Raw genomic sequence first — 26253 nt, 5'->3', positions numbered from 1 at the left:
TTTGGAGGATGGGAGGGCTAGGGACTGAATTCAGGGTCTCAGGAATGCTAAGCATGTGCTCTACCTCTAAATCTGGTGCTGGAGATAAAACCTAGGCAAATGCTCTTCCACTAAACTACCCCACCAGCCCGGCCCTTCACTATTTTTTGTGGGGTACCGGGGATTGAACTAAGGGACACTCAATCACTGAGCCACATCCCGAGTCCTGTTTTGTATTTTATTTAGAGACAGGGTCTTAGTTGCTTAGCACTTCACTGTTGCTGAGGCTGGCTTTGAGATCCTCCTGCCTCAGCCTCCCGAGCCACTGGGATTACAGGTGTGCACTACCATGTCTGGCCCCACCTTCATTTTTGCAAGGTATTTTTAAGAGATATAGAATCCAAACTTGACATTACTTTTCTTTCAGTAGTTTAAATATATTGTTTTACTGTCTTCTCGCTGTGTGTTTTCCAATGAGGAATCCATTATGTTTTTTATCTTTGTTCCCTAATATAAAAGATGTGTTTTTTTACTTTGGATTTGAAATTTTTCACTGGTTTTGAGCAACTTGATTTTGTTTTTTACTATAATTGTCTTCATGTTTCTTGTGCTCGGGATTTGTTGAGCTTCTTGAATCTGTGGGTTTGTAGTTTTCATCAGACTTTGGAAAAAAAACCTTAATTTTTTCAAATAGTTTTTCTGTATTTGACTTCTCTCTTCTTTATTGGGGACTTCAATTATATATTTGTTAGATTGCTTGAAATTTTCCCCTATAGCTTACTAATGCTATATTTATTTTTAAAATATTCTGTGTGTTTTGTTTGGGATAGTTTCCATTTCTGTGTCTGTTCATTAAATATTTCTTCTGCAATGTCTAATTTGCCATCAAACCTATTTAGTATTTTTTATAATTTTTGACATTACAGTTTTCATCCTTAGAGTTGATTTGAATCTGTTTTATATCTTACATGCCTTTAACTTTTGAACACAAAGGATACAGTTGAATAATTGTTTACTGCTTTTATAGCCTAAATTTAACCCTTGAGTTATTTCTGGGTAAGTTTTATTTGGTTGACTTTTCTCTTGTGTCTCATCATTTCTGCTCTTCACATGTCTGATCATTTTTGACTGGAGGCTATACATTTTATCTTGTTGGATGACAGATATATTTGTATTCCCATACATATTCTTTAGATATGTTCTGAAACTCAGTTAAGTTACTTGAAGGTAGTTTGATCTTTCCTGGTAGGATTTGTTATGTGAAATTGTGTTTCAAGTCAGGTTAAGTGCTAATTATTCTCACTCTGGTCAGGATCCTTTTGTGTACTCTAACCAATGTTCCATGAATTATGAAGTTTTTGTTTAGAAGTTATCTAGCCTGGTGCTTGCTGTATGAGCAACAGGTGGTGTTCCCACATGCTTTTTGGTGGTTCTTTCCTTGGCTTTGGTCATTTCCTTATGTGCTTCTTTCTTTGTGTGCAGCTCTCTTTTCTCTAGTACCCTGTCTTATGAACTCAAGTTGCCTTGATCTATCTGTACCCTAAATGCCATCTTAACAACTTCTGGCTTGGTGGGATCAGCCTGGGTTCTCTCTTCATGAACTGCAGGCTGTAATCTTGCTTAAGGTAATAAGTACCTCAGCAATCAAATACCTCACCTAAATTATTTCCTGTCTCTGAAGGTTCACTGGTCTTTGTTGTCTGAGGCCCAACTTGTTTGTTTTTGGTACTGGGGTTGGATCCAGGGATGCTCTACTATTGAGTTTCATCTCCAGTACTTTTTATTTTTTATTTTGAGACAGGATCTTGCTAAATTGCCTAAGCTGGCCTTGAACTTGTGATCCTTCTATCTCAGCCTTCTGAGTTGCTGGGATCATAGGTGTGCACCACTTTGTCTAGCTCAAAACATTGTATTAGAGTTTGCATGAGTTGGTTTGTAAAGCATTGTTCGGTCCAGGGATCAAGGATTGGGTTAGGAATAAATTCATCTTGCTTGGGGGAATCTGATTAAATGGTATGTTAATAAGGATTCTGAGACTACATCTTGATTCCATAAGAAACATAGCCTTCAGGGCTGGGATTGTGGCTCAGCTGCAGAGTGCCTGCCTAGCATGTTCGAGGCCCTGGGTTTGATCCTCAGCACCACATAAAAATAAATAAATTAAATAAAGATATTGTGTCCAACTAAAAAATAAATATTAAAAAAAGATACATAACCTTCAGATAATATTGGAATGTTAGGTATTTTGACAGTTTGATTAAATATTTGGAGTATTTTGAAATAATAGTTCACAAGTTTATAATACATTTCAGGTAGTGTTCTAAGTACTATATACGTATGTCCCCAAAAACTCATTGAAGCTAATTCTATTAATATCCTTATTCCGTAGGTAGAAAAACAGCATAGAGGGGTTAAATAACTTCTTCATATCACACATTTGCTAAATTTAGCTCCAGAAATGCGCTTGTTTCTGTAATACTACTTTTCTAATAAACACTTACTGTTTCAGAAAAATTAAAGATAAACTATGTATCTCTACTTATATAGTATACAAGTGATAAAATGAATTTGTTGCTTGTTAATGTGAAAATGGCCCAAACTGACCAAACTTTTACCTTAGATTGGAAAGATTTGTATCTCATGTTTCTCATCATGTCTGATCCTTTGTGTTTTATTTCTTTAGGTTCCCTTGCCAGTTCCATTTTTGATCCACTCAGGTTTCTTGTGGGTGCTTCAGGAGGAGTCTATGCCCTGATGGGAGGTTATTTTATGAATGTTCTAGTGGTAAGAACTTTGGGAACAGAATCTATGGAGGATATGATGATGATGATGATGATGATGATGACGATGATGATGATGATTTTTGCAGTGCTGTGAATTGATCCCAGGGCCTTGGGCATGCTAGGCAGGTGGTCTACCATTGAGCTATATCCCTTGCTTCTGCTTTTTTCCAAAACAATAACTGTTACTTGGTTCAGAGAATCTTCATTTAACAATATTTAGGGAATACTCATCTTTTTGAGAATCATATGGCCCTCAGAGTTTATCCTTCATATTTTATATTTTCTTGTTATCTCAAAAGTAATGTGGATTAGCCAGGCAAGGTGGCACATACCTGCAATTCCAGTGATTCAAGAGGCTGAGGCAGGAGGGTCGCAAATTTGAGGCCAGTTTAAGCAATTTAGTTGAGGCCCTATCTCAAAATATAAAATAAAAAGAGTTGGGATGTAGTTCAGTGGAAGAACACCTCTGGGTTCTATCCTTAGTAGCAAGGGGAGGGGGAAGGGCAAAGTAATGTGAATAAATAAAATTTTAAGTTTAAAAAAAGAAAGTCAAGGTTCCCAGTATAATGTCTTTTTAATAGTCTGACATGCATGTATAAACATTTTTCTATATGTATTTAAACTCCACCAATATTATACAGAAATGGCTCCCCTTGTACTGTTCTGCATCTTCATGGGGCATCCTGGCCATCCACCCATGTTAGTACACAGAGAGCTCCCTCTGCCTTTGCAGGGCTTTAGAGCATCCTTTGTATATTTGTATCATGATTTTTTTTTTTAAAAACAGAATCTCATTGAAAAAAAAGTGGGGTTGGGGCTGGGGTTGGGGCTCAGCCGTAGAGCTCTCATCTAGCATGTGCAAGGCCCTGGGTTCAATCCTCAGCACCACATAAAAATAAATAAATGAAACAAGGTATTGTGTCCAACTACAATTAAAAAAATAAATATTAAAAAAATGTGGGGCCATTTTGCTTTTCACATTATAAATAATGCTGTAGGGAATGTTCCTTTACATTTATGTTTTGCATTTGTGATTTTTTTTCTTTTTGATAGGATAAAATCCTAGAAGTGAACTTACTAGGTGAAATTTTAACATTTCAATATGCAAATTCCAAATTGCCCTCTAAAACTGGCATATAATTTTACATTCCCATGATAGTATGTGAGTGCCAACCATTTCTTAACACAGGAAAAAAAATCCTGACTTGGCTTCAACCTTTTACCCATTTAGGTGTACTATAAAAACACTCTAGGAGGACAAATACCAAACAATTCTAAAACTGTTCCAGAGGTAGAAGTTACTTCTTAGAAAAATATTTTTCAACTTTGGATTACAACCCATTAGTGGTTGTGAACTCAGTTGAAGGTCCTGGGCTCCAAAATCAAACAAACAAAAATTTCAGTGTGTGTCACATGGACTAGGAGAAGGCACTCTTTGATTTATGTGTGCAGTGGGTTGTTACATTATTTCTTACTGTAGGTCATGTTCACAGCAGCTTGAAAATAGAATTAACACCCCTGGTGCAGCATCTTCACTTCATAGGAAGGGAGTTAATAACTTAAAGGGGAGGGAGAAGCAACTTGGTAAATTAAAGTGGAGTATGTGACTCAGCAGTTCTCTAAGTGACACCAGGGCTATCACAGGCAGGCACATTTTTTCAAAGTTAAAATAGAGCAATGTATTTCAATCAACATTTTCCTTTCTTTTGAAATTACTTAAAAAAAAATTGAAGTGATACTCAAATTTTAGTTAAGTCTTTGTTAGCTACTTGGGAAATGAGAGTGAAGAAGTGGCAAATAAGTATTTCCAAAAAAAGCTTGGAACTATTGCATCAGTCTTAGTTTAATGGCATTTATTTATCTAACTATCCACCCATATATTCATTTATTGACATATTCAGTGCAGACTTTTTATTACCTATATTTAGATAATTTCCAGCTAATAAAATTTCCCCCTTCCCCCTCAGTTCTGAGGATTGAACCATGCTAGGCAAATGCTAGGCAAATGCTCTACCACTTAGCTGTACCCGCGACCCCCTAAATTGAGTCATAAATCATAGAATTAAATGCCATGCTTCATTTTATTGTCCAAAGTGCACTAGCATTGTATTTCTTAAAAACTTTTTTAAAGCTTGGCTGTTACAACAATGCTTTGTTTGGCAAATATCTGATGCTTAAACATAGGTTTAAATCACAGAGCTGGTGAAGAGGGGGTAGAGCTGAAGTTTCCTTTGCCAACAGATTGCTTACATTATTGTGACTTATCTCTTTGCAAGAATTTTCGAGAAATGATTCCTGTCTTAGGAATTTTCAGACTACTGGTCATCATCCTTATAGGTAAGTGAGTTCGGGGAATATTTTACACCTTTGGTTTAATTGGATCCACCTTCAAAAGGCCTTTTCACATTTCCCAAACACTGCCTAGGGTCAGAAAGAATTGTTGGCTTCATAGGATTAGGCATGAAGGGAGGAATTTCACAGGAACCACCTCAGGGCGGTTCTTAGAGGGGCCTGGTGAAGTGTTTGGGCTTGCTGTTTCTTTCTAGAGTGGGGAAAGCCAACAAAGCAGAGCTCTAGGTGCCCCCTCTACTTCAACCATAATGTTTTATAAACTGGACTTTCTCTTTCAAATGTTGGAGACTGTATGTGACTTTTGTCTGCAAAGGAAAAGCCTGGAAACCACTGAGATAATCTGCTGCCTTCTCAAGTTTTACATTTTCAGATTAAAAAAAAAAATGATCTAGGATATAAACTCTGAGTGGCAGCTGAGGACTGAGGACAAGAGTGGAGGTCAAGGAACCGAGAAGCTCAAGAGCTAAGAGAGTGACTAAGGTGGCTTTTGAAATCTCTATGAATTCTAGAATTACACGCTAGAGGAGTTTTGGTATGGAAGAACACGCCATATGGGGGGGGGGGCTGGATTTTTTTTCTTTTTGGTGTTGGGGATGGAACCCAGGACCTGGTGTTTGACAGGGAAGTGCTTCACCACTGAGCCACATCCCCTGTCCTGAGAGGCTGGGATTTTAACTGAGTCTGAAAGTAAGGATAGATCTGGGTATTAGCAGGACATACAAGGTAGAAGAAAACAAGGGCAGAGGCACGGGTGGTAAGTTTTCAGGGACCTGCTTCCGGTGGAGCTATACTTATTGGGGGAATTGGGGGAGGAGGACAGACCCTGGGGTCAGACTTGAAAGCCAAGGCAGAGGTCACACTTGGTAAAATCTCGGGTTTTTGGTATCAAGGTTTCCATATTCCACATACAGGAACAGGGGCAACTGCCTCTGTGGAAAGATCCTAAATTTAGTTTATGAACCACTTAACTATAAAAATATCAACATTTCATTCTGAGATAAGAGTTCACTTGTTTATAGCTTATTCCATACTGTAGATAATTTCTTTTCATAAGAAATAAAAAAGTTAAGGAAAAATTGTTGGAAGAGAAGGGAAAAGCAAATATCTGGCCCCTATGGGAGCTCCTCAGTTGTTAAGAGTCATCATCAGAACCCATGAACCAGTCATTTGGGCAAACAAATGTTGTCATACAAGTGACCTGGGTCTTTAGTCAATCTGCATGAAGTCTTTGTAGAATAAGCCTCACATCCTTAGTGGGGAAAGGATTTTCATGCTTTTCAAAGTTGAAGTGAAAACCCTTGCTTCATGTGCAGTGTATCTCCAAAGGTGGTTTCTGTGATGTTCTGTCATTCTCAAGGTGCATACTAAAATCACCACATGACCTGCGTTGCTTTGTAGGATCTGCTATTGTCAACCTTCCCTGATCCTGACATATCATTTCTAAAAGTTTTTTGGCTTGAAAATGAGAATTAAAACACATACCAGATTCGTAAAATTACAAATTAAGGAATATAAATATATTTTAATTTGAAACACATTTCTTGAAAACATGTACATTGTTTGGTTTTCTTTTAATTGGTAAACATTACCCTTAATTGTGAAGGATAATTAGATTAAGGACCACATTCATGGGATATGTTATTTAACTAAGAAACTGAGCTTACCTTGGGTAAAAGTTCAGAAAATCTCACATTTTCATCCTTAAAAAAAAAAAAATCTACATAAAGCCAACTCCTTTAAAATGAGTGTCAATAACTAGGTGTAGGAATACATTTCTGCAATCCCAGTGACTTGGGAGGCTGAGGCAGAAGGATCACAAAGTTTGAGTCCAACCTTAGCAACTGTGCAAGAGCCTGTGTCAAAATAAAAAATAAAGGGCTACAGATGTAGCTCAGTGATAAATACCCCTGGGTTCAACCCCTAGGACCCCCCCCCAACAAAAAAATTATTAAAAAGTGCCAACTTTTTAATGAGGCAGCAATTAGGTTTATTGGAATAAGGGCCTCTTTTCAGGTGGGAAGACATGTTTCAGTTTAAAGGCTGCAGCAACCCAGGAGCAGGCTCCTCTAGGAGGAAGAAAGATCTAGGCAGTGATATAAGAAGGGGAAGATAAACAAGAAAGAAATGGGATGGAGAAATTGAGATGGTCACAGAGACTTTTTTTTTTTTTTTTTTTTGAGGCTGTCCCCTGCTGTGGAAGACTAAAGTGAAGGTTTCCTGTTGGCTGCCCTGGTCTTTGGCAGAGTTCTTTCATAGTCCTCCCTGCATGTTATTTATGCTGGATCAGGAAATGCAAATGATGAATGAAAATAGGATGCAGAAAAAAAAAAAAGATGCAGCCCCATTTACCCAGAACTTTGTGTAACAGCCATTTACAATTAAATCGCAATCAAAGTTGGGCACAGTGGCATGCATCTGTAATCCCAGTAATTAGGGAGACTGAGGCAGGAAGATCATAAATTCAAGGCCAGCATAGGCAATTTAGCTAGACCCTGTCATACAATAAAAAATAAAAAAGGGCTGTGGGGAAAAAAGGGCTGGGAGTGTAGCTCAGTAATAAAGTGCCCTGGATTCAATCCCTAGTAGTGGGGAAAAAAATTAACATTGAGTTAATGTTAATTTCGCCCTCAATCTCTGTCCCGTGACTTCAACATCAATATGATATTGAATGGGAAACCAGCCAGAACACATGGTCCTGATGCTGTTTTCCCAAAGGCAAGGACTAGGCCTTTCCATCTCCTAGGACACGGTGGCTCACTAAATAGAGCGCAGGGAACTGGGGGATGGGTGTGGAATGTGATAGCTACAAGAGATGTTTCCAAGCTCCCATGTAGGGCAGAGTTCTTCAAGGCAAAGCAACCCAGAAACTCCTCTGTCAGCACAGACCTGACTTAGGAAGGAAGTCTAAGTTCTGGCTCTCATGTTCTGTTGAGGAATGTGGACTCCTTTCCTTTCATGGTCCATTTTCAGTACCCTTGATGGTAAATAAAGGCAATTAGTATGGTGCATAAGAGTGGAGTCTTGGTTTCTTTATGTATAAAATGCCACCATTGTTCTTCACTTGGATTGCCACAAGTAATCCTCTAGTTGGTTTCCCTGCTCCTATTCTTGCTGTCTTATTATCTTTTTCCTATATGGTGGCCAGAATGATCTTTGTAAAAACAAGTCAGATCATGTCACTTCTATGATCAGAAGCTTTCACAGGCTTCCAATTACTCAGAGTAAAAATCAAAGTCTTTATAGTGCTTCACAAGGCTCTTATGAAATGTATCTTCTGCTGTGTGATCTCATCACCTACCACTTTGTCTTTAACTCTAGTCCAGAATCACCTGGAAATCTTGTTAAAACAGAATTGAACTTCATCCTCGGTTTCTTGTTCATAGGTCTAGGTGCAGCCTAAGAATTTTTATTTTTAAGAACTCCCAGGTGATGCTGGTGTTGCTGGTCTTGGGAAAACACATTTTGAAAACCACTGATCCAGCCATATCAACTGCACTGGTACTCCCCAAACACACCAGGCACATTCCTGTCAAAGAGACTTTGTGCTTGCTCTTTTTCCTGCTTGGAACAGATTGTTACTTCACATATTAGCATGGCCTGCTCCCTCATGTCATATTCTCAGGAGATCTTCCCTCCTATTAAAAGTCACATCCTACCCTTGGCATTCTTTTTTCTTTTTTTTTTTTAGAGAGAGAGAGAGAATTTTAATATTTATTTTTTGGTTATCGGCAGACACAACATCTTTGTTTGTATGTGGTGCTGAGGATCGAACCCGGGCTGCACGCATGCCAGGCGAGCGAGCTACCGCTTGAGCCACATCCCCAGCGCCCCCTTGGCATTCTTGACTTTCCTCTGTTATTTCCTTCACAATACTTAGCACTGTTTGATATAATGTATGTTTTGCTTGTTTGCTCCTCTAGATCATCAGCTCTATGGGGCTGGTCTCTGAACTGTTCACTGCTGCATGTATACCGACTAGAATTGTGCCTGTTACATAGAGAATAATCAATAAATCCTTGTTGGATGAATAAATATAAAATGGAATAATGATAGTACTTACTTCATAGGGTTGTTGAGAGGATTACTGAATTAATGCATGTAGAATGTTTAGAATGGAACCTGGAACAGAATAAAACTCAGGAATTGTTATATATCATTATTAGAGGGGAACCAAAAACAGTTGGTGCAATATTGTGGAGATCCTGGGCCTTCATCAGGGTGTTTTTCCTTCTAGTTGTGTCAGACATGGGATTTGCTCTCTACAGAAGGTTCTTTGTCCCTGAAAATGGGTCTCCGGTGAGTTGCTTCTTTTTTTTTTTTTTTTAATTAAAATTTCTTTATCAAAAGGGTCATTGAATAAGGAATACAACTCTATGATTTAGGGCAGTCAAATATCCATTTGGAAGTTTTAGAAAACTCGTAAGGAAATCAGACTTTTGGATTGTCCTCACTTACCTCACTGATCACTGCACTTGCCATGTTGATAGCCATTCCAAAACAGGAGAGAAAGGATTTCCCTGTCCACAGAGAATAAAAAGCAGATTGAAATACAGTAATGAAAATTTGGCTCCATATGAATTTATAACACAAAGAGAACTGACTTTCAGTTTTGCTGGGATTAATCTTTAAGTCTGGAGTTTCTATTTGAGTATTTGTGTATATACTATTATTTTTTCAACTCTGCATCCCATTTCAATAGGATGTTCTCATAGAGATCCCTCATGGCCACTCAGTTCCTAGTCTCTTGGTTGGCATTATATAGAACCATCCTAAATGTAATGATGATCAAGAAGAATGAGAAACAATGGCCCCTGTTTTATGTACTCAGAATGGTTAAAAATGACATTTTTTAGCTTTGCATGTTTTAGAACATCTTTTCTCTGTGTACATGGGGTTTTGTGTCTCTTCTGTTTTACTCATAGTTCTCCAGACTTAGACTCTTGTTTGTTTATGATGGTATTTGTGTTTCACTAAGAGAGATACAGCCAAAACATGCAATTAGCATTTTCTTATTTCCACTTTTCTTCTTTTCTCCAAAGGTGTCCTTTGCAGCTCACATCGCAGGTGGATTTGCTGGAATGTCCATAGGTTATACTGTGTTTAGCTGCTTTGATAAAGCACTGCTGAAAGATCCAAGGTTTTGGATAGCAATTGCTGCTTATTTAGCTTGTGTCTTATTTGCTGTATTTTTCAACATTTTCCTGTCCCCAGCAAACTGACCTGCCCCTAATTTAAGCCCAATAATAAAAAGAGCCATATGAGGGAGAAATGGAAAACTTTATGAAGAAACAGAGTTCCAACAAATGCTAGCAGTTTTATAAAGAGGATAAAACAACACCTAACTCATCAGTTGTAAGCAAGGACTGCTTACAAAAGGGCCTTCTGATTAGAGGAAGAACCTTCTGAATGCCAAGAGCAGGGAGAGAAAGAAAAAACACTAGTAGTAAAAACCAGAGATTGGGTCTTCCAGGCACATGGTATGCATGGATATATTCTATAAAAGAGAACTGGCTTTACTTGGAGGACATACTTTGGAGACTGTTTCATAGAATCCATGGATACTGTACTATGTGAAAAATAAAAACTTTTCTTATCTGTGTTATACTCTTGATATACTTTTTTTTTTTTTTTTTTTTTGTACTAGGAACTGAACCCTGGGATTACCCAGACCTTGGGCATACTAGGCAAATGCTCTACCATTGAGTTACATCGCCAGCACTTTTAATTTTGAGACAAGAGTCTCACTAAGTTACCCAGGGTGGCCTTGAACTTGTGATCCTCCTGCCTCAGCCTCCTGAGAAGCTGGCATTACAAGCATGTACCATTGTGCCCAGATAAAGTAAAGGTTTTAACAAGATTAAGATACATGTATTGCTCTGTAACTTGCTTTTCAATATGACAGCGATCTTTCTGTATCAGTTCATAGAGACCTTCGTTCTCTGAGTTGAATGATACAGATAGTCCATAGTTAAACCATTTCTTTATTGGACTTTTAAATTGTGCTAGTTTTGTATGGTTACCAAGAGTGAATGTCCTAGTATATGCAGTATATTTTTAAGTGTTTGCTGAATGAATATTTCAAGTATCCAGTAGAAATGTTAATTGTGATAGATTTAAATTGCTCTTTGAGTATTTGTATCCAATTATATTCTTACCTAACATATACAAGTTTTCCTCTACTTTGAAAAAAGATGATATTTGAAATCTTGAAATTTTTGCATTTTGATAGTTAGAATATAATGCTTTATTTGAATTTATCTCTGACTACTGAGGATGAGTATTTTTAAATTTTACCAATAATTATATATTACACAGCATATATGTTTTATAATATATAAACATTAATATACACATAATGTAAACAAGAATATATGTATATAATTGTTCCCTTGATGAAATGTTTCTGTTTAATCTAAAAAGTAGCTTTTCAGGGGAGGAATATTTATCTGCCATGGCCAATGCACCAGGTCACTAGCTCTGAAGAGACCTGTTTAATGACCTGAAGTACAATGTAATTGTTAGTAGAAAACTAGAGAGAGCAACAGAATTTATCTAACCATAAAATCGAACATAACCCATTGATTATGGGCTGATGAAGAAGTTATTATCTACTAAGAAAGAAAGATTTTTTTGGTACTAGAAATATGGGTTACATAACCAAAAATAGTGATGTTTTATTGGCAAAAAATTACAGTAAAAACACATACAAACATCTCCTGATGTCTTAAATTTGACATCTCTGAATTACAGAGGAACCATTTATTCAGTTTAATTTGGAGCTCATAATGCTCTTTTAGATTGTATTTTACTATTAGGAATTCTTTAAAAATTTTTTATCAGTGCATGATAATTAGACATATTAGTGGGATTTGTTGTTACATGTTCACATATGTATACAATATAATGTGGTTAGTTTCATTCCCTGGAAGCATTCTTTATCTGTGATGTCCAACAAAGTAGCCACTATGTACATGTAGCTCTTTAAGTTTCTATTAAACAAAATTAAAACTTCATTTGCTGTCATACACAAACTAGACTGCAAGAGTTCAATTGCTGCATGTAGCTGGTGACTACCTTATTGGACAAAGCAGAAAGAGAATATTTCCAATGTTGCAGAAGTTAGTTCTATTGGCTAGTGCTGTTGTAGAATGAGCAGAAAGGGAAATGGATTTTAGTTGCTAGCTGACTCATCCATGGCGCTGAACTGACCAGAATCTGCTGTATACCTCAAAGGGATGCTTTCAGAGAAGCTGAAGACAGCCATGGTATAACTTCTAAGCATGATTTGCTTCTCAGATTTATCAAAGCTTAAAAAGGTTTGTGTTAATCTCTCTCTTAACTAATTAAGAAATAATTGTTTGAAATGTTTTTAACTTTTGCTTTTGAATTCTGTGGAACTGTATGTGTGTGTAATAGTTTTCATATCATTTATCATGAAAGTTTTAATTTATAATTAAATTATACCATAGTAAAGGGCTCATGGTAAAACATTAAAAAACAAAAATATAAAAAAATTAAGTCGATTTTAATTCCATTATCCAGAGATAATCTGTTAATATTATGACAGATATCCTTCTAGAGTTTTTTATATGCATTACTCTACATATAAATAAATTTATATTAGTGGACTATACTATTTTGAATTGCACTGAAACAAAATGTTAAATGTCTTTTTATGTTAGTATACATTTATCATTTCTACTAGCTGCCTGGTATCACACTGTGGATGCATCATTATTTATTTAACCAATCTTTCTTGGATGGATAATTATTTTGGATGTTTTTAATTCATACTAATATAAATAACAATAATAACATGCCAATTCACATTTTAAAAGTCAGAGTATATTATTATTAATATAATATAGTCAATATAAAATTTTTCTATCAGGAATATGGCTAAATTTTAGACAACTGCTGCTTTTGTAAGTTTTATTAACTGTACAAATCTTTAAAAAACTAGAGACTCTAGAACCAAAAAGCTAAAACTATCACTATTCAACATTCCTAAACTTAAATGACTTTTTTAAAAAGATGAGGTTGAATTACCTTTTTTTCAAATATTTTTTTTTTAGTTGTAGATGGACACAATACCTTTATTTATTTTTATATGGTGCTGAGGATCAAACCCAGTGCCTCACACGTGCAAGGCACGGGCTCTACCAGTGAGCCACAACCCCAGCCCCTTAAATGAACTTTTAAGAGAAAACATGATCTCTTGATGTTTCTTTCATGCAAATTTTAAGTATGTTTAAGAGGAAAAATAGTAGTTAGGAAAGATAGTTAAGAACTGACTCTAGAGCCACACTGATGGGTTTGAATGCCAGCTTCAGCTGTGTGACCTTGGCAAATTAAGGCATGCCTCAGTTTCTGCATCATATAGATAAAATGGGATAAATAACAAATGGGTGAAATAGCCACCTCATAAGATCTTTGTGATGAATCTATCAGGATTTTTGTGATGAATGTATCTTGTAACTATAGTATCCTAGTATTTTCTTTGATTGTGTATTATTTCCCTTTATATAAAGGACACAGGACATACATTTATATGTTTTAAATGAAAGGGAATTAAAACATTCATTATTTCTATCTTTCCTTTGTGGGAAAGCCTAAGATAGCCTTCATAAATATTATATGGAATTTATTGGCCAATAATCCAAGTAGCTAAATTCTAATTTGTCCCACTGTTCTCTCCAAGAAAGAAGCTACATCTTAAAGAGATAAGACATTGTTACAATATTTTCTATAATACCATCACCACACCAGTGATGAATTTATTTCACCCCATTCCTAATAATATTTTAGTAACCATACAACAGCTGAGAAATTTTAGAGTATATTTTAATATGATAAAAATTTATAAATTTTTTATAGCAAAGTGTAAGAATTTTATAAATATTCATAAATATTACTGGAATTGATTTCTAAAAATGCTCAACAACTGCCAGAAAGAAACCAGAATTTAGATATTCAAATGTGTATTAAAAAAACTAATCTAAATTCAGGCTAGGGATGTGACTCAGTGGTAGAGTGTCTGCCTAGCATGTGTGAGAACCTGTATTCAATCCCCAGCACCACAAACTAAATAAAACAAGGCAAAACACAAAACAAAATAAAAAAAAAAAAAAACACATTAATCTAAATTCCTATAGCAAGAGCCAGATTATTTCCTCTGGTTTCATTAAATGCTGTACTTTATTGAATTATCAGATGAAGCACATTCATTTTTCCTGAGTATAAATGAAAATTTACAATCACTTTGCTTATAAACTCTTACGTAAAATAATCTTAATAGGTTTGTTTGTAAGATCAAGTCAGTATTTTTAGGACTGTCTCTTAAGAGTTCCCAGTTAAAGAAAATTAAACAAGATACTTAAGCTAAGTAAGATGACTTATGATGGGAATCTCAGAATTCTATTTTTATTTTTTATTTATTTTGTGGTGGGGCTGGGGATTGAACCCAGGGCCTCATGCATGTTAGGCACACATTCTACCACTAAGCTACATCACTAGCCCAACAATTCTGTTCATAATATATACATGCTTCCTCTAGGAATCACCTTTTTTTTTTTTTTTTGCACTGTAATGTCTAAACAAAATTCTTTTAAACTCCTCAAATCTAAAATACATTCTTTGTGGCAGATTGTTACTGCTATCTAGGGAAAAAAAAGTAAAAAAATCAGCACATGGAAAGAGTGATGATTTGTTCATATTTTGGCCATAGGTTTGCTTTAAGAAACAATGCTCCCTTCAGAATGGAAGAATTTATCTGCCTCCTGTTTGATGGGGTTCAGAGCTAAGATGGCTGAATAAATAAGCATGGGGGACTGGAATCTCCTTGGAGGCATTCTGGAGGAAGTTCACATTCACTCCACCATGATTGGAAAGATCTGGCTCACCATATTATTCATATTTCGAATGCTTGTTCTGGGAGTAGCAGCTGAAGATGTCTGGAATGATGAGCAGTCTGGCTTCATCTGCAATACACAACAACCAGGTTGCAGAAATGTATGCTATGACCAGGCCTTTCCTATTTCCCTCATTAGATATTGGGTTCTGCAGGTGATATTTGTGTCTTCACCATCTCTGGTCTACATGGGCCATGCTTTATACCGACTGAGAGTTCTAGAGAAAGAGAGGGAGAGGATGAAAGCTCAATTAAGGAGAGAACTGGATGGGATAGAGTTTGAAATGCCTGCAAATCAGAGGAGATTAGAGCAAGAGCTCTGTCAGCTGGAACAAAGGAAACTAAATAAAGCTCCGCTCAGAGGAACCTTGCTTTGCACTTACGTGATACACATTTTCACTCGTTCTGTAGTTGAAGTTGGGTTCATGATTGGACAGTACCTTTTATATGGATTTCACTTAGAGCCTCTATTTAAATGCCATGGTCACCCATGTCCAAATATAATCGATTGTTTTGTTTCAAGACCAACAGAAAAGACAATATTTCTATTTTTTATGCAATCCATAGCCACTGTTTCACTTTTCTTAAACATTTTAGAAATTTTCCACCTAGGTTTTAAAAAGATTAAAAGAGGGCTCTTGGGACAATATAAATCGAGGAATGAACACAATGAATTCTGTGCAAAGTCAAAACAAAGTCTAGCCAAATATCAGAGCACATCTGCAAATTCACTGAAACGGCTGCCTTCAGCACCTGATTATAATCTGATAGTGGAAAAACAAGCACACAGAGTAGCATACCCAAGTTTAAATTCATCTTCTGTATTTCAGGCAGATCCTGACAATCATGACATAAATGATGAGAAAAGCATTTTGGATGAACAGGAAACTAATGAGATGTACACACTTAGTACTACTTGCAGTCACCCTCAACACATCAGCTCAAAAAATAACAAAGACACTCATAAAATATTTAGAAAAGAAGTTAATGGTAACCACTTGCGGGAAAAAAGAGAAGTTGATGGCAAAGAGAGCAAAAAGAACCATTATTCTAGAGATCACTGTTCTATTCCAGGTATTGCTATAGATACAGACAACCACATGGGGCAGTCACCCCACACAACTTTCTCCCTGGCAGCAGACTCCTGCACCTGGAAACCTCGGTGGCTCAGTACTACGTGGGGTCCCTCTAAAGAAGATGCAAACCAAGGGTCATCTCCTATAGGTAACCTCCGGGGCCAGTTCAGAGAGAAACCTTCCTCCTTCAGAAACCTTCCTCCTTCAGAGAGAGACTTTCAACCACTTGACATTCCAAATACTTCAGATTCTTTGGGAGAGTGGTCCTTTGAGTCAAAGTTTATTAGAACCTGCAACAATTCTACGGATTGTCCTCCAAATCATTTAATGTCCTTGACGAACAACTTCATTGGTAGGAGGGTTCCAACAGACCTTCAGATCTGAACCGTTGTTGGTTTTAGATATTCTGCACATTATGTCATCAGAGTAGTAACAGTGGTGGTGGAACATGGAGAAAATAGATAAGGATACTTCTAAAGACCAGCTGTTGTGATAGACAACTGCAAACTCATTTCAGAAATGGAAAACAGCTCTAATTCTGAACTGTGAAGGGGGAAGTTCTAAATTCAAAGACGTAGGGTAGCCAAATTAGGATGTATTTTTTAACCTCCCTTAAAAATATGCGAAACTGACTTGGGGAAAATCACATGTTCTGATTCGATCCTAAATGGTTTGGGATCAGATTTTTCTCACAGCCTTAGAAAATTGTTCTTGATCTATGTAATTACTCCTTTTAGTTACTAATCCTTTATTTTGGATACTAGGTTAATGTTGTTTGCCCTGGGACTTAATAACTTAGCTTCTTTATAAACTGCAAACTGATGTGTGTTGAATATAACCATAATATTACTATCTAGTAAATAAAATATTGAAAAAGATGCAAGACTTTCTCTCACCAGTTCATAGCATGGTGATTCACATTCTGGATTGGAGTCTTTCCTGGCTCTCCTATTCACTGGTCATTTAACCTAGTCATGTCATTTTACTACCATACTTACCTACAAAGATGTTGTGTGAATTAAAATGAAAAAAAAAAAAAGGAAAGAAAGAAAAAAGAACTATGTTTAAAACGCACTGTACCTCGCGCACAGTAAGCGCTCAAAAGGTTTTATTAGCACTTTAGTGCTGATCCTCCAGAGGGCTACTTCAAGTCAGCCACAAAACAAGGAGACTCCAAATGTAAAACTGGAGCCAAAACATACGATTTAAAATATTATTCTCAAGCCATTGGAAATCCAAGAGTCGTCCTGCTTTGGTCGTGCGTACTTTTTCCAGATGAGAGCCAAAAAATCCAACACACACAGGTCAACACAGCTTCGAAGACCTGGGTTCGAAGGGCGAGCCCACTACAAGTAGGGCGATCTATCCTCCTACGAGGGTGTTAAGCTCCAGGACCCCGAAGGCCCCGCCCCCAGGCACCACGCCCACTCCGGGCTCCACCTGGACGCTTACTCGGAGTTGCCTAACCCTCGCCTCTTCGCTAAGCAACCGAACCGCCCTGGGGACCGGAAGAGGAAGGAAAGGCGCTACTCCGACAGCCAGAGGGGCGGGCGTACGCAGTCTCCCTCAGTTCTGCCGGCTCCTGGGGATGCTGAGCGTCCTGTCGCCATGAAAACAGGCCACACCCCGGCGATGCCGGCCCGTGGTTCGCAAGCGCGCAAGCGCGCGCGCCCCTCCGCGCATGAGCAGTGCTCCTCCAAGCCCGCCAGCCACGGTCTCCGGCGCCAGCTACGCCGCGGCCGCTGTCACTATGGCCCATTACAAAGTGAGGGGGGCGCGGCGTGGCTGGGGGAGTGCGGGCGGTAGCCAGCCGCTGGTCGGCTCCGGGTGGGAGATGGGGGTGCGTGCAGGTTTCGGGGGCCTGAGGCAGCGAGGCGGAGGTGGGGTTGCCAGACTCTAAGCGCCTTCTTCCTGCTCTGGCCCCCGGGCTCCGGTCACTGACCCGCGGTGTCTCCTCAGGCCGCCGACTCGAAGCGCGAGCAGTTCCGGAGGTACTTGGAGAAGTCGGGGGTGCTGGACACGCTGACCAAAGGTAAGCATGGCTGGGAGAGGGTTTCACGTGCCCTCGGCGCGGTGCCCCTGAAGGGCCACGGCGTGGGGAAGGAGGAGGAACAGGTGGGGCCCGTCTAGGGTCCAGAGAAGAGTGCTTGGGAATGAGCGGGGACCGGCTCGCTCTGGCTGCCAGACGCTGCCTGGTGGGGTAGCCTAGTTCACGCTATCGCTCTCAGCGCGGGGAGTGAAACTCTTGCAGCTGTTGCAAAGTCTCTCCAACTTCCGTTGCTTTGCCTCGAGCAGCCGCAGTGAATATGTTTATTGAAGACCTTGAGGTCCCAATTCCTTCCGCTTTACCGAGTTTGCAGAGTCCTCAGAATCTTAAGAAATATTTTCCCTCGAACAAAGAGCAACTTGAGAAATTAGCAGATTTGAAAGTGGGCTATAAAGTAGTTGAGTGAGGCTTATCCCGAAGTAAGTGATTCATAGACAATTTGGCTGTGGCTTTTCAATTCCCTATTTCTTAGTCTATAGCAATTCCTATTTTGTGTATAAAGTAGAATTGCAGTTTAAAGAATTTGAGGACGCTTCATAAATAGTTATATTGTTTACGCTTTTAAAAATGGAAGTTTACTGTTACACTGTTACATCTCTTTCTTCCTGGATTCAAGATCTAAGTAGACAAGGAAGGTGCTTGAAACAGGAGGATTCCAAGAGATAGTGAAGTACTGCTTACTAATTAGCTCAGCTGTAATTTGAATGCCTGTTATATACTGCTTTATGCATTGACTGGGATTTTCAAAGATGATGGAATCCTGGCAGGGGTGCAGACATGGATCCATAAGAGAATGAGAAATGACTGGATAATAATATCTGCATTTTGTGCAGAAATAAAGGTTAGGGGAAAATTCTGGGAGAAATCCTGGGTCTAGCAGAAAGCAGGCCTTTTCATTCCCATGCATGGATATGTTGACAATTTTGAATTGCTTCTTGTCTAGGTTCAATTAGTAGTTTCCCTCCATCTTTGCAAATAATGAGATACTCTGAAAATGCTGTGCTATGTTGTCTCCCCAAGTATCATAGATGCTTGGAATTTCATTCCTTAGGAAACCCCATACAGTCCCTTTTTTCCTTTAAGCAATTAATAGGTGTCTATTCTAGACAGTGGGGCTAGCAATGGAAAAGAAAGAGTTCTTGCCCTCATGAGCTTGCATCCTGGTTGGGGAGACAGATAATCAAGAAATACAGAGTGTCAGCTAGTGGTAGTGTTACAATTTAAAACTGATACCAATGTTAGAAGATAAAAAGGTGATGGGTAGGATTTGTATGCCATTTTACACAAGGTAATGGGGGAAAGGCCTTTCTTATGAAGTAACTTTTGAGCAGAGATCTGAATGAGCTAAGTATATTGTCAAGAGTTCCAGGAAATACAGGTTGAGCATCTCTAATCAGAATATCTAAAATTCAAAATGCTATAAGATTTGAAAAATTTTGAGCACTGACTTGATGCTGCAAGTGGAAAATTCCAGTCCTGACTGCATGTGACATGTATATACATACCTTCAGGCTATGTATATGAGGGGTGCATGAAGTATAAATGAATTTTGTGTTTACTCTTGGGTTCTACTCCCCAAATATCTTATTATGTATATGAAAATATTCCAAAATCTGAAAATATCATTTGGATAAAGAATACTGAAACTGTACATGGTGGCTAAAGTGAGTGAAAGACAGATGGTAAGGCAGAAAAGTGACAGTTGTAGAAGATGACTGACCAGAGAGAAGATGCACAGCCTTGTGACTATACAAGGATTTTCCTTCATGAGAGAGATCCCTGGAGGCTTCTTATCCCTGTTCACACCCACAGAAATGTAACCCTTCAATCTCCTTAGATAGCCAGTCTTCTAAATAAACACCAGAAAACATAGTATCTATTGACAAGATTTATGTAAAAATTTATTTTCATCTTTAAACATATTTCACACACATACATTTATCTATTTATTTTTGAGGTAATACTGGGGATTGAACTCAGTGCCTTGTGCATGTGAGGCAAGCATTTTACTGACTGGGCTATATACCCAGCCCCTCAAATTTATATTTTTTATCCCACTATTTTCAAGAGGATTTGAAATTGCTTATGACATTAAAACACTATAAGAAAATCATTTAGAAGCGGTGGCATTTTAGATGTTTTGAGCACTATATTAACCTCTAAAAAATCCTGGTTAAGGGGCTGGGGTTGCACTTGCCTAGCATGCGTGAGGCATGGGTTTGATTCTCAGCACCACATAAAAATAAATGAGTAATAAATGAGTAAAATAAATGAGTAAAATAAAGGTCCATCAACATCTAAAAAATACATATTTTAAAAAAAATCCTGGTTAAGGCAAAAGGGGAACATGATTTGAAATAGACTTGTCCAAATAGAAGGATGTGTATTAATTTATAGAAAAACTCAGAAAACTTAGCATTTACATTATGTTTTGCATTTATCAACCTTGTAAATATCACTGACGGAAATTTAGAAACTGAAAGAAATGGAGTGGGAGAAGAAATGGGGAAGGATAGGAGCACTGATATTCATGTCTTGTAAAGTTAGGAATTCAACAGAGATCAGTAGAAATGAATGGAAGAAGAATTAGGTTTGAGCATTTAATTTAAAGAAAAAGGTAATAAACAGGAATTAGAGTACTGTAGAAGACAATGAAAGGAGAGAGGAGAAGCTGAGAGGACAGTAGTGTAAATATACCAACTTCCCAAAAAATACAGTGTATTTCAGCGTTGTTAAAAGTAGTTGCACGTTTGAATTTTTCATACTGTTATTTTAAATTAATAAAGCTGTAAAAATTAAAACACATACAAATTAGTTTAGAACAGGACTTATTAACTTAGAGTTTATATATGTATATTTTTCTTTTTGTATGGAGTTATGTTTTTTGCTTTCATCGAATTTTTCAAAGGGTTCCATGCACAAAACAGTTAACCACTGGTTTAGAGAGATTTTTTTTTTATCTGAATACAAAATTCCAGGAGGTACTCATTCAATACAAGATGATCAACATAGTCCTCACATGAGTTATCTCCTTTCATTGTCTTCTACAGTACTCTAATTCCTGTTTATTACCTTTTTCTTTAAATTAAATGCTCAAACCTAAAAATTCGATGAAAGCAAAAATCTACTGTAGTATATATTTTAATGCTGATTTGAGCTTCATTCTTGAACATTTTGAAATGAAAGCTTCTTCAAGTAATTACCACAGCCTTACTCTTTCCTAAAGTTTTCTTACATTTATTTTTTTTCCCCACAATTCTATCTAGTGCAGGTCACTGTTTAATTGGATTACTACATCTACCTCTTAACTGTTGTTCTTCCTGCCATTATCCTTGACCCACTTCAGTCTTCCACTGAAGTGGATCCTGTAACTAAAGGCCAACAAAATTTGCATGACCCTCTGTAGTCTGGCCCCTGACCACCTTTCCTGCCACATTACCCATAACTCCATCCAGCTGTACTTGATATGTCAGTTTTAGGTCTATCCTTCCCTTAGGATTCCTTCTTTGTTTGATGCCTAATTCTTTCAGTGTGCTCCCAAATGTACTATTTAGCATTGCTGCTTGATACTCTTTCTTGTCTAATTCCTTACTTTAGCATTGAACTGTAAATTAGTTGGGAGCAGGGACTTTGTTCACCATTGTATGGACAGTCTTAGCAGTGTGCTTGGCACTTAGTATTTACTGAGATATGGAATATAATTTCTGCCATTCAAATTTAAGACTTTAATTGTTGCTCTTTCTGCTTTTTGATTTGCAGTGTTGGTAGCCTTATATGAAGAACCAGAGAAACCTAATAGTGCTTTGGAGTATCCTTTTCATCTTTGAAGTCAGAAAAAGGCCTTATTATTGAAATTCTTATTTTTTCATATACATAATAACCTTTAAAATATTTTTGCTTATTGAAAAGGTTATTTTCCTTTTTGTTTTTTTTTAATATTTATTTTTTAGTTATAGTTGGACACAATATCTTTATTTTATTTACTTGTTTTTATGTGGTGCTGAGGGTTGAACCCAAGGCCTCGCACGTGCTAGGTGAGCGCTCTACTGCTGAGCCACAACCCCAGCCCTCCATTCTGTTTTTTGACAATGATATCTGGGTAAATATTGGTGGGTGGTTGATTATGGTCTTGGATATTGATTCTATTCTGGGCTAGTTCATTAATTCCATTCAACTTTAAGAAGTAAAGTTCTTAACATTGATATTAGTTTTTTAAAGCATCACTTAGGAGCTGCTACCCCAGAAAATCCAGAAATAGAGTTGCTCCGCTTAGAACTGGCAGAAATGAAAGAAAAATATGAAGCTACTGTAGAAGAAAATAAAAAACTGAAAGCAAAGGTAAATTTTTAAGGAATTCATGTTAAAAATACATTTTCCTCTAGTGATTATATGATCATAACCTCACTAAAATGCACAACTGGGGAAGGAGGAGGGTGAATATTAATGTGAATCAAATGCAAGGCAAACTTATGCCCATCTAGAAAAGTCACAAGACAGACTGTACATAGAATAAGCAAAGTGTGGTCAAGAAGAGGTTCTTGGGAACCTGCATCAACAGAAAGATAGAAACATTGGTTATGGCTGCTTTTAAGCAAATGGATAATTCTAAAATTCTTAGTTTAGGTCAGTTTAGGGGCACTGCTTGTAAATGGTACTTCCTAGAGTTGTGCATAATCTGCACTGTCATTTGGTAGCCCCTGTGTTAACAAATTTACAGAAGTAAATTGCACTTAATTTTATCTAGGCTTATATTTTTTTCTTTGTTCCAACTCCCACAAGGACTTGCAAAAACTTCAAATCATCAACTAAGCCTTTGAAATTTTACTGCATTCTGAATCACATAGTACATTTTATGTTACTCTAGGTATTTCTCATAATGTGTTTTATGATCTCAATAACTCTGAGATAAGTTAAACAGGTACTCAGGCCATTTTATAGGTGAGAGAATTTAAAGCACAGTGAAGTTAACAAACTTTTCAAGTATGACACCTAATTGGAAGAGTACAAAACTTAACCAGGTTAAGGAAGCACAACTTAATATATTAAAGAAAATGCAGTATCTTAAAATGCAGTATCTTAAACTATCTAAGATTCCACACTAGGCAAGTGCTAGTAAACTCTGGCACCTTTTAAGTCAAAGACATTAGTTACTTTTTTTTTTTTTTGTAAGTCAAAGACATAGACTAGCCATATTAATACTCATTACATAAATCTTTCCCCTCTACTTTTTTTTTTTTTTTTTTTTTGAACCCAGAGGTGCTTTACCATTGAGCCACATCCCTAGCCTTTTTTTATTTTTGGACAGGGACTGACTTAGTTGCTGAAACTGGTCTTGAAATAGAGATCCTCCTGTCTTAGCCTCCCGGATTACTGGGATTACAGGCATGCATGACCACACTGGCTTCCTCTACTTTTTAGGGGAAATTTCAGTAAACTTTTGGTGGAGTGGAAGAAAGTTCCTTATTATAAGGCATAGTATCTTTATGAAGACTTAGATTATTGTATAACAAGTACTTGAACAGTTCAGTCATGAACTGAAATTGTAGTTTCTCAGTAACATTAAATGTTTGAAAAGGGCTTTCATTAGGTTTGATTATATTAAATTACTGTTTTAGAAAGCATAGTTTCTATAAACTTATTACTGATTCAGAAGCTAAATTGAATATAATAAACTCATTTTGTTTTATTAACTTTTTTAACCAATTTAGAATAAAATTCACCTAAACTCCTCTGTCTTTACCCCATAGCTTGCTCAGTATGAACCACCTCAGGAGGAGAAGCGTGCTGAATAGGATTCTTCTCAGTTGAAAAGACACTGAAAAAATGGTTTTGTATGACTTGAATAGTTTGTATAGTATATAATCTTTTCTGAACAGATGCTATAAAACTCTTTTAATATGTTAAATTCACACTTCAACTGTTATAAACACATATACTTAGAATCACCAATAAAAACTCAATATAACTTGCTTTGGGTCTTAAAGCAGAAGAATCCAAAGTGAATCCTGAAAAAAAATTAAACAGCCATCTAATTCATTAAAAGATATCTATTTATTAGTCTGATTAGGAATAATGGTACTAGTTGTATTTTAGCCAAGGAAGATTAGCATGGAGGTATTCCTTGGTTTAGTTCAGGATATAAGAATAGATAGAATCATTCTCGACAATGAAGATGACAGAGTTTATATTCTCTTTAGGCAGCTGGAGAGATCTGTGTGACAAGATGCTTTTGCATGGGTTCCCACAAATCATCTTCTCTTATTTATATAATGCAGAACAAATAACTCTTCTTTGCCACCACTTTGCCTTAGGTAACTGTGTGTGTGCCAGTTTAACTCTGACACCACGTTTTCCTTCTATGCAATCATGCCCTATCTGATAATGTTGCCTTGTTTTGCTGTGTGCTTTATTGGGTCCTAGTTGCACATTAGCCTGTCTGTTTTTCAATTTGATTAATAATGCAGTTACCCTGATTGTAATTTATATAATTTTAAACAGGATCACACTATTACCCTGCCTTACTTAGTTGCTTAGTTGAGCACAGAAGTAATATAAAATTCTGGTTCATGCACAAACTGGAATGAGAAGAGGAATGAGCCATATATCATGGGCAATGTTGGGTATAATTATATAGTGGTTTTTCCCCTCAGAGTATTTTTCTAATTTTCAATCATTTTATCTTCATTATCCCTGTGAAGTAGGTAGGGCAAGTATGAGGGGAGGTTGGGCACTGAATTTTTAGGCCAAAGACTGATATTACAAACTATTTGCTAACTACAGAACCTTGGGCACATCAGTTAACTGCTCTTAGATTCACTTTCCTCATCTGTTAATTGAGAAGAATGTCTGTGCTGCCTACCTCACAGGGTTGTTGTGAGGGTCAAATGAGAATGTATGTGAAAGATTTGTAAATGGTAAACCACTATATTCTTGTTTGTTAGTCTTTTTCCTTTTCTTTTGGAAGATTTACAATCTTTTTGTTTTGTTGTATTAATCACTTATTTTCCTCACTGATAGACTGGCATTTTGAAGAAGTGTTCCTATTTCATGTATTCCATCCCTATTGTTAGAGAACTTGTCTTTATTCAAAACACATCCAAAGCAAGCTGGTTTAACTAGCAAAGACACTGACACCTGCTGAAAACTGACCAGGCCAATTATATGGGCATTTAAATCAGTTGTGTTGACAACAATGTGGCTGATTTGTCTCTTCTAGTCACAAGTTTGTTTTTGGAGAATGCCAGATACTACTGGAAGAATATTTACTTGGATAGATTTCTTTTCTTTTTGGAGTGCCTTCTATGTGGACAGCAGTAGCTAAGGGCTGGGTATAATAAAAATGAATGACTTGAAGTAGTTTATAAAACAGGTACATAAACAATTACAAGGTTAGGATGTGCTAAAAACTGTAAGAATAATAAAACATGACCCCAAGAGAGAGAAGACTTGGCTTCTTGAAGCAGTTGATGTGGCAGCAGTCCCTTTGTGGATACAGACAAGCACATTTTTTTTTTTTTTCCCTGGCAGCAAACCCTCTTGTTTTTTTAGTATTACTATTTACGTCAACAAATTAGTGACACTGTCTTGTACCATCCCTTTGGACAGAATGGCAACATATGGGTTGGATAATCACACCTTAAGTGGAAATGACCTGCTTTTAACTGCTGTACTATCCAGTGATGTTTCAGAATTTGGGGTCAGCCTGGCTTCTGGAGAGCCTCTTCAACATTTCTATCAAGGATTTGGATGAAGACTGTGTATATACTCAATGGATTAGAAAATGGATCTCTTCAGTCCTGCTATACTTCAGCTGACTTATCTATAAAATATAGATTTCACATCTTGCCTACCTCACAAGGTTATTGTAAGGATCAAATTAAATATCATGAATGTAACAAGTGCCTTCAAAACTACAAAAGAATTACAGATCAGGAGGTAATAATGCCAAATGTGTGAGTGCCACAAAATTGGAAGGGCTGGTTGGTAGACAATATTGGAACAAATTTTAAAATGGTTATCTATCTAGAGTACCCAAATTCTGGGCCCAAACCACAAGTTGAATATCAAATCTTAGAAATGTAGTTATACTAGTTTAGGAAATAAGAT

General features: G+C 37.1%; 3 protein-coding genes across 3 annotated transcripts in view; all 3 read left to right on the top strand.

The window, feature by feature from the left end:
- The window catches only part of Rhbdl2 (rhomboid like 2), a 31049-nt gene extending 20716 nt beyond the window's left edge, over nt 1-10333 (top strand). The window contains exons 4-7 of the mRNA XM_026393468.2: nt 2663-2763; nt 5039-5099; nt 9349-9410; nt 10154-10333. Of these exons, the coding sequence (XP_026249253.1) occupies nt 2663-2763; nt 5039-5099; nt 9349-9410; nt 10154-10333 (404 nt within the window). The remainder of the gene's footprint in view (nt 1-2662; nt 2764-5038; nt 5100-9348; nt 9411-10153) is intronic.
- A 4603-nt stretch (nt 10334-14936) lies between these two features.
- Gja9 (gap junction protein alpha 9) lies at nt 14937-16484 on the top strand. The gene has a single exon (XM_026393466.2). It carries the CDS (start codon nt 14937-14939, stop codon nt 16482-16484), a length of 1548 nt encoding a protein of 515 aa, XP_026249251.2.
- A 1297-nt stretch (nt 16485-17781) lies between these two features.
- Mycbp (MYC binding protein) lies at nt 17782-23945 on the top strand. Its single transcript, XM_026393467.2, has 5 exons — nt 17782-17865; nt 18060-18132; nt 21907-21955; nt 22356-22485; nt 23895-23945. Exons 1-5 carry the CDS (start codon nt 17782-17784, stop codon nt 23937-23939), a joined length of 381 nt encoding a protein of 126 aa, XP_026249252.1. The 3' UTR covers nt 23940-23945.
- Nucleotides 23946-26253: the final 2308 nt, after the last annotated feature.

This window comes from Urocitellus parryii, chromosome 11 (genome assembly GCF_045843805.1).
Source record: "Urocitellus parryii isolate mUroPar1 chromosome 11, mUroPar1.hap1, whole genome shotgun sequence".
Taxonomy (NCBI): domain Eukaryota; kingdom Metazoa; phylum Chordata; class Mammalia; order Rodentia; family Sciuridae; genus Urocitellus; species Urocitellus parryii.
The sequence above is the reverse complement of the archived record's forward strand: the minus strand, read 5'-3'. Positions and strand labels throughout refer to the sequence as shown.

Bases quoted from the DNA above. Each gene is read 5' to 3' on its own strand.
- Gja9 (XM_026393466.2), top strand. From the start codon at position 14,937: ATGGGGGACTGGAATCTCCTTGGAGGCATTCTGGAGGAAGTTCACATT.
- Mycbp (XM_026393467.2), top strand. From the start codon at position 17,782: ATGAGCAGTGCTCCTCCAAGCCCGCCAGCCACGGTCTCCGGCGCCAGC. The intron at 17,866-18,059 runs GTGAGGGGGGCG...GTGTCTCCTCAG, and splicing joins TCACTATGGCCCATTACAAA to GCCGCCGACTCGAAGCGCGA. The intron at 21,956-22,355 runs GTATCCTTTTCA...CATTGATATTAG, and splicing joins AAACCTAATAGTGCTTTGGA to TTTTTTAAAGCATCACTTAG.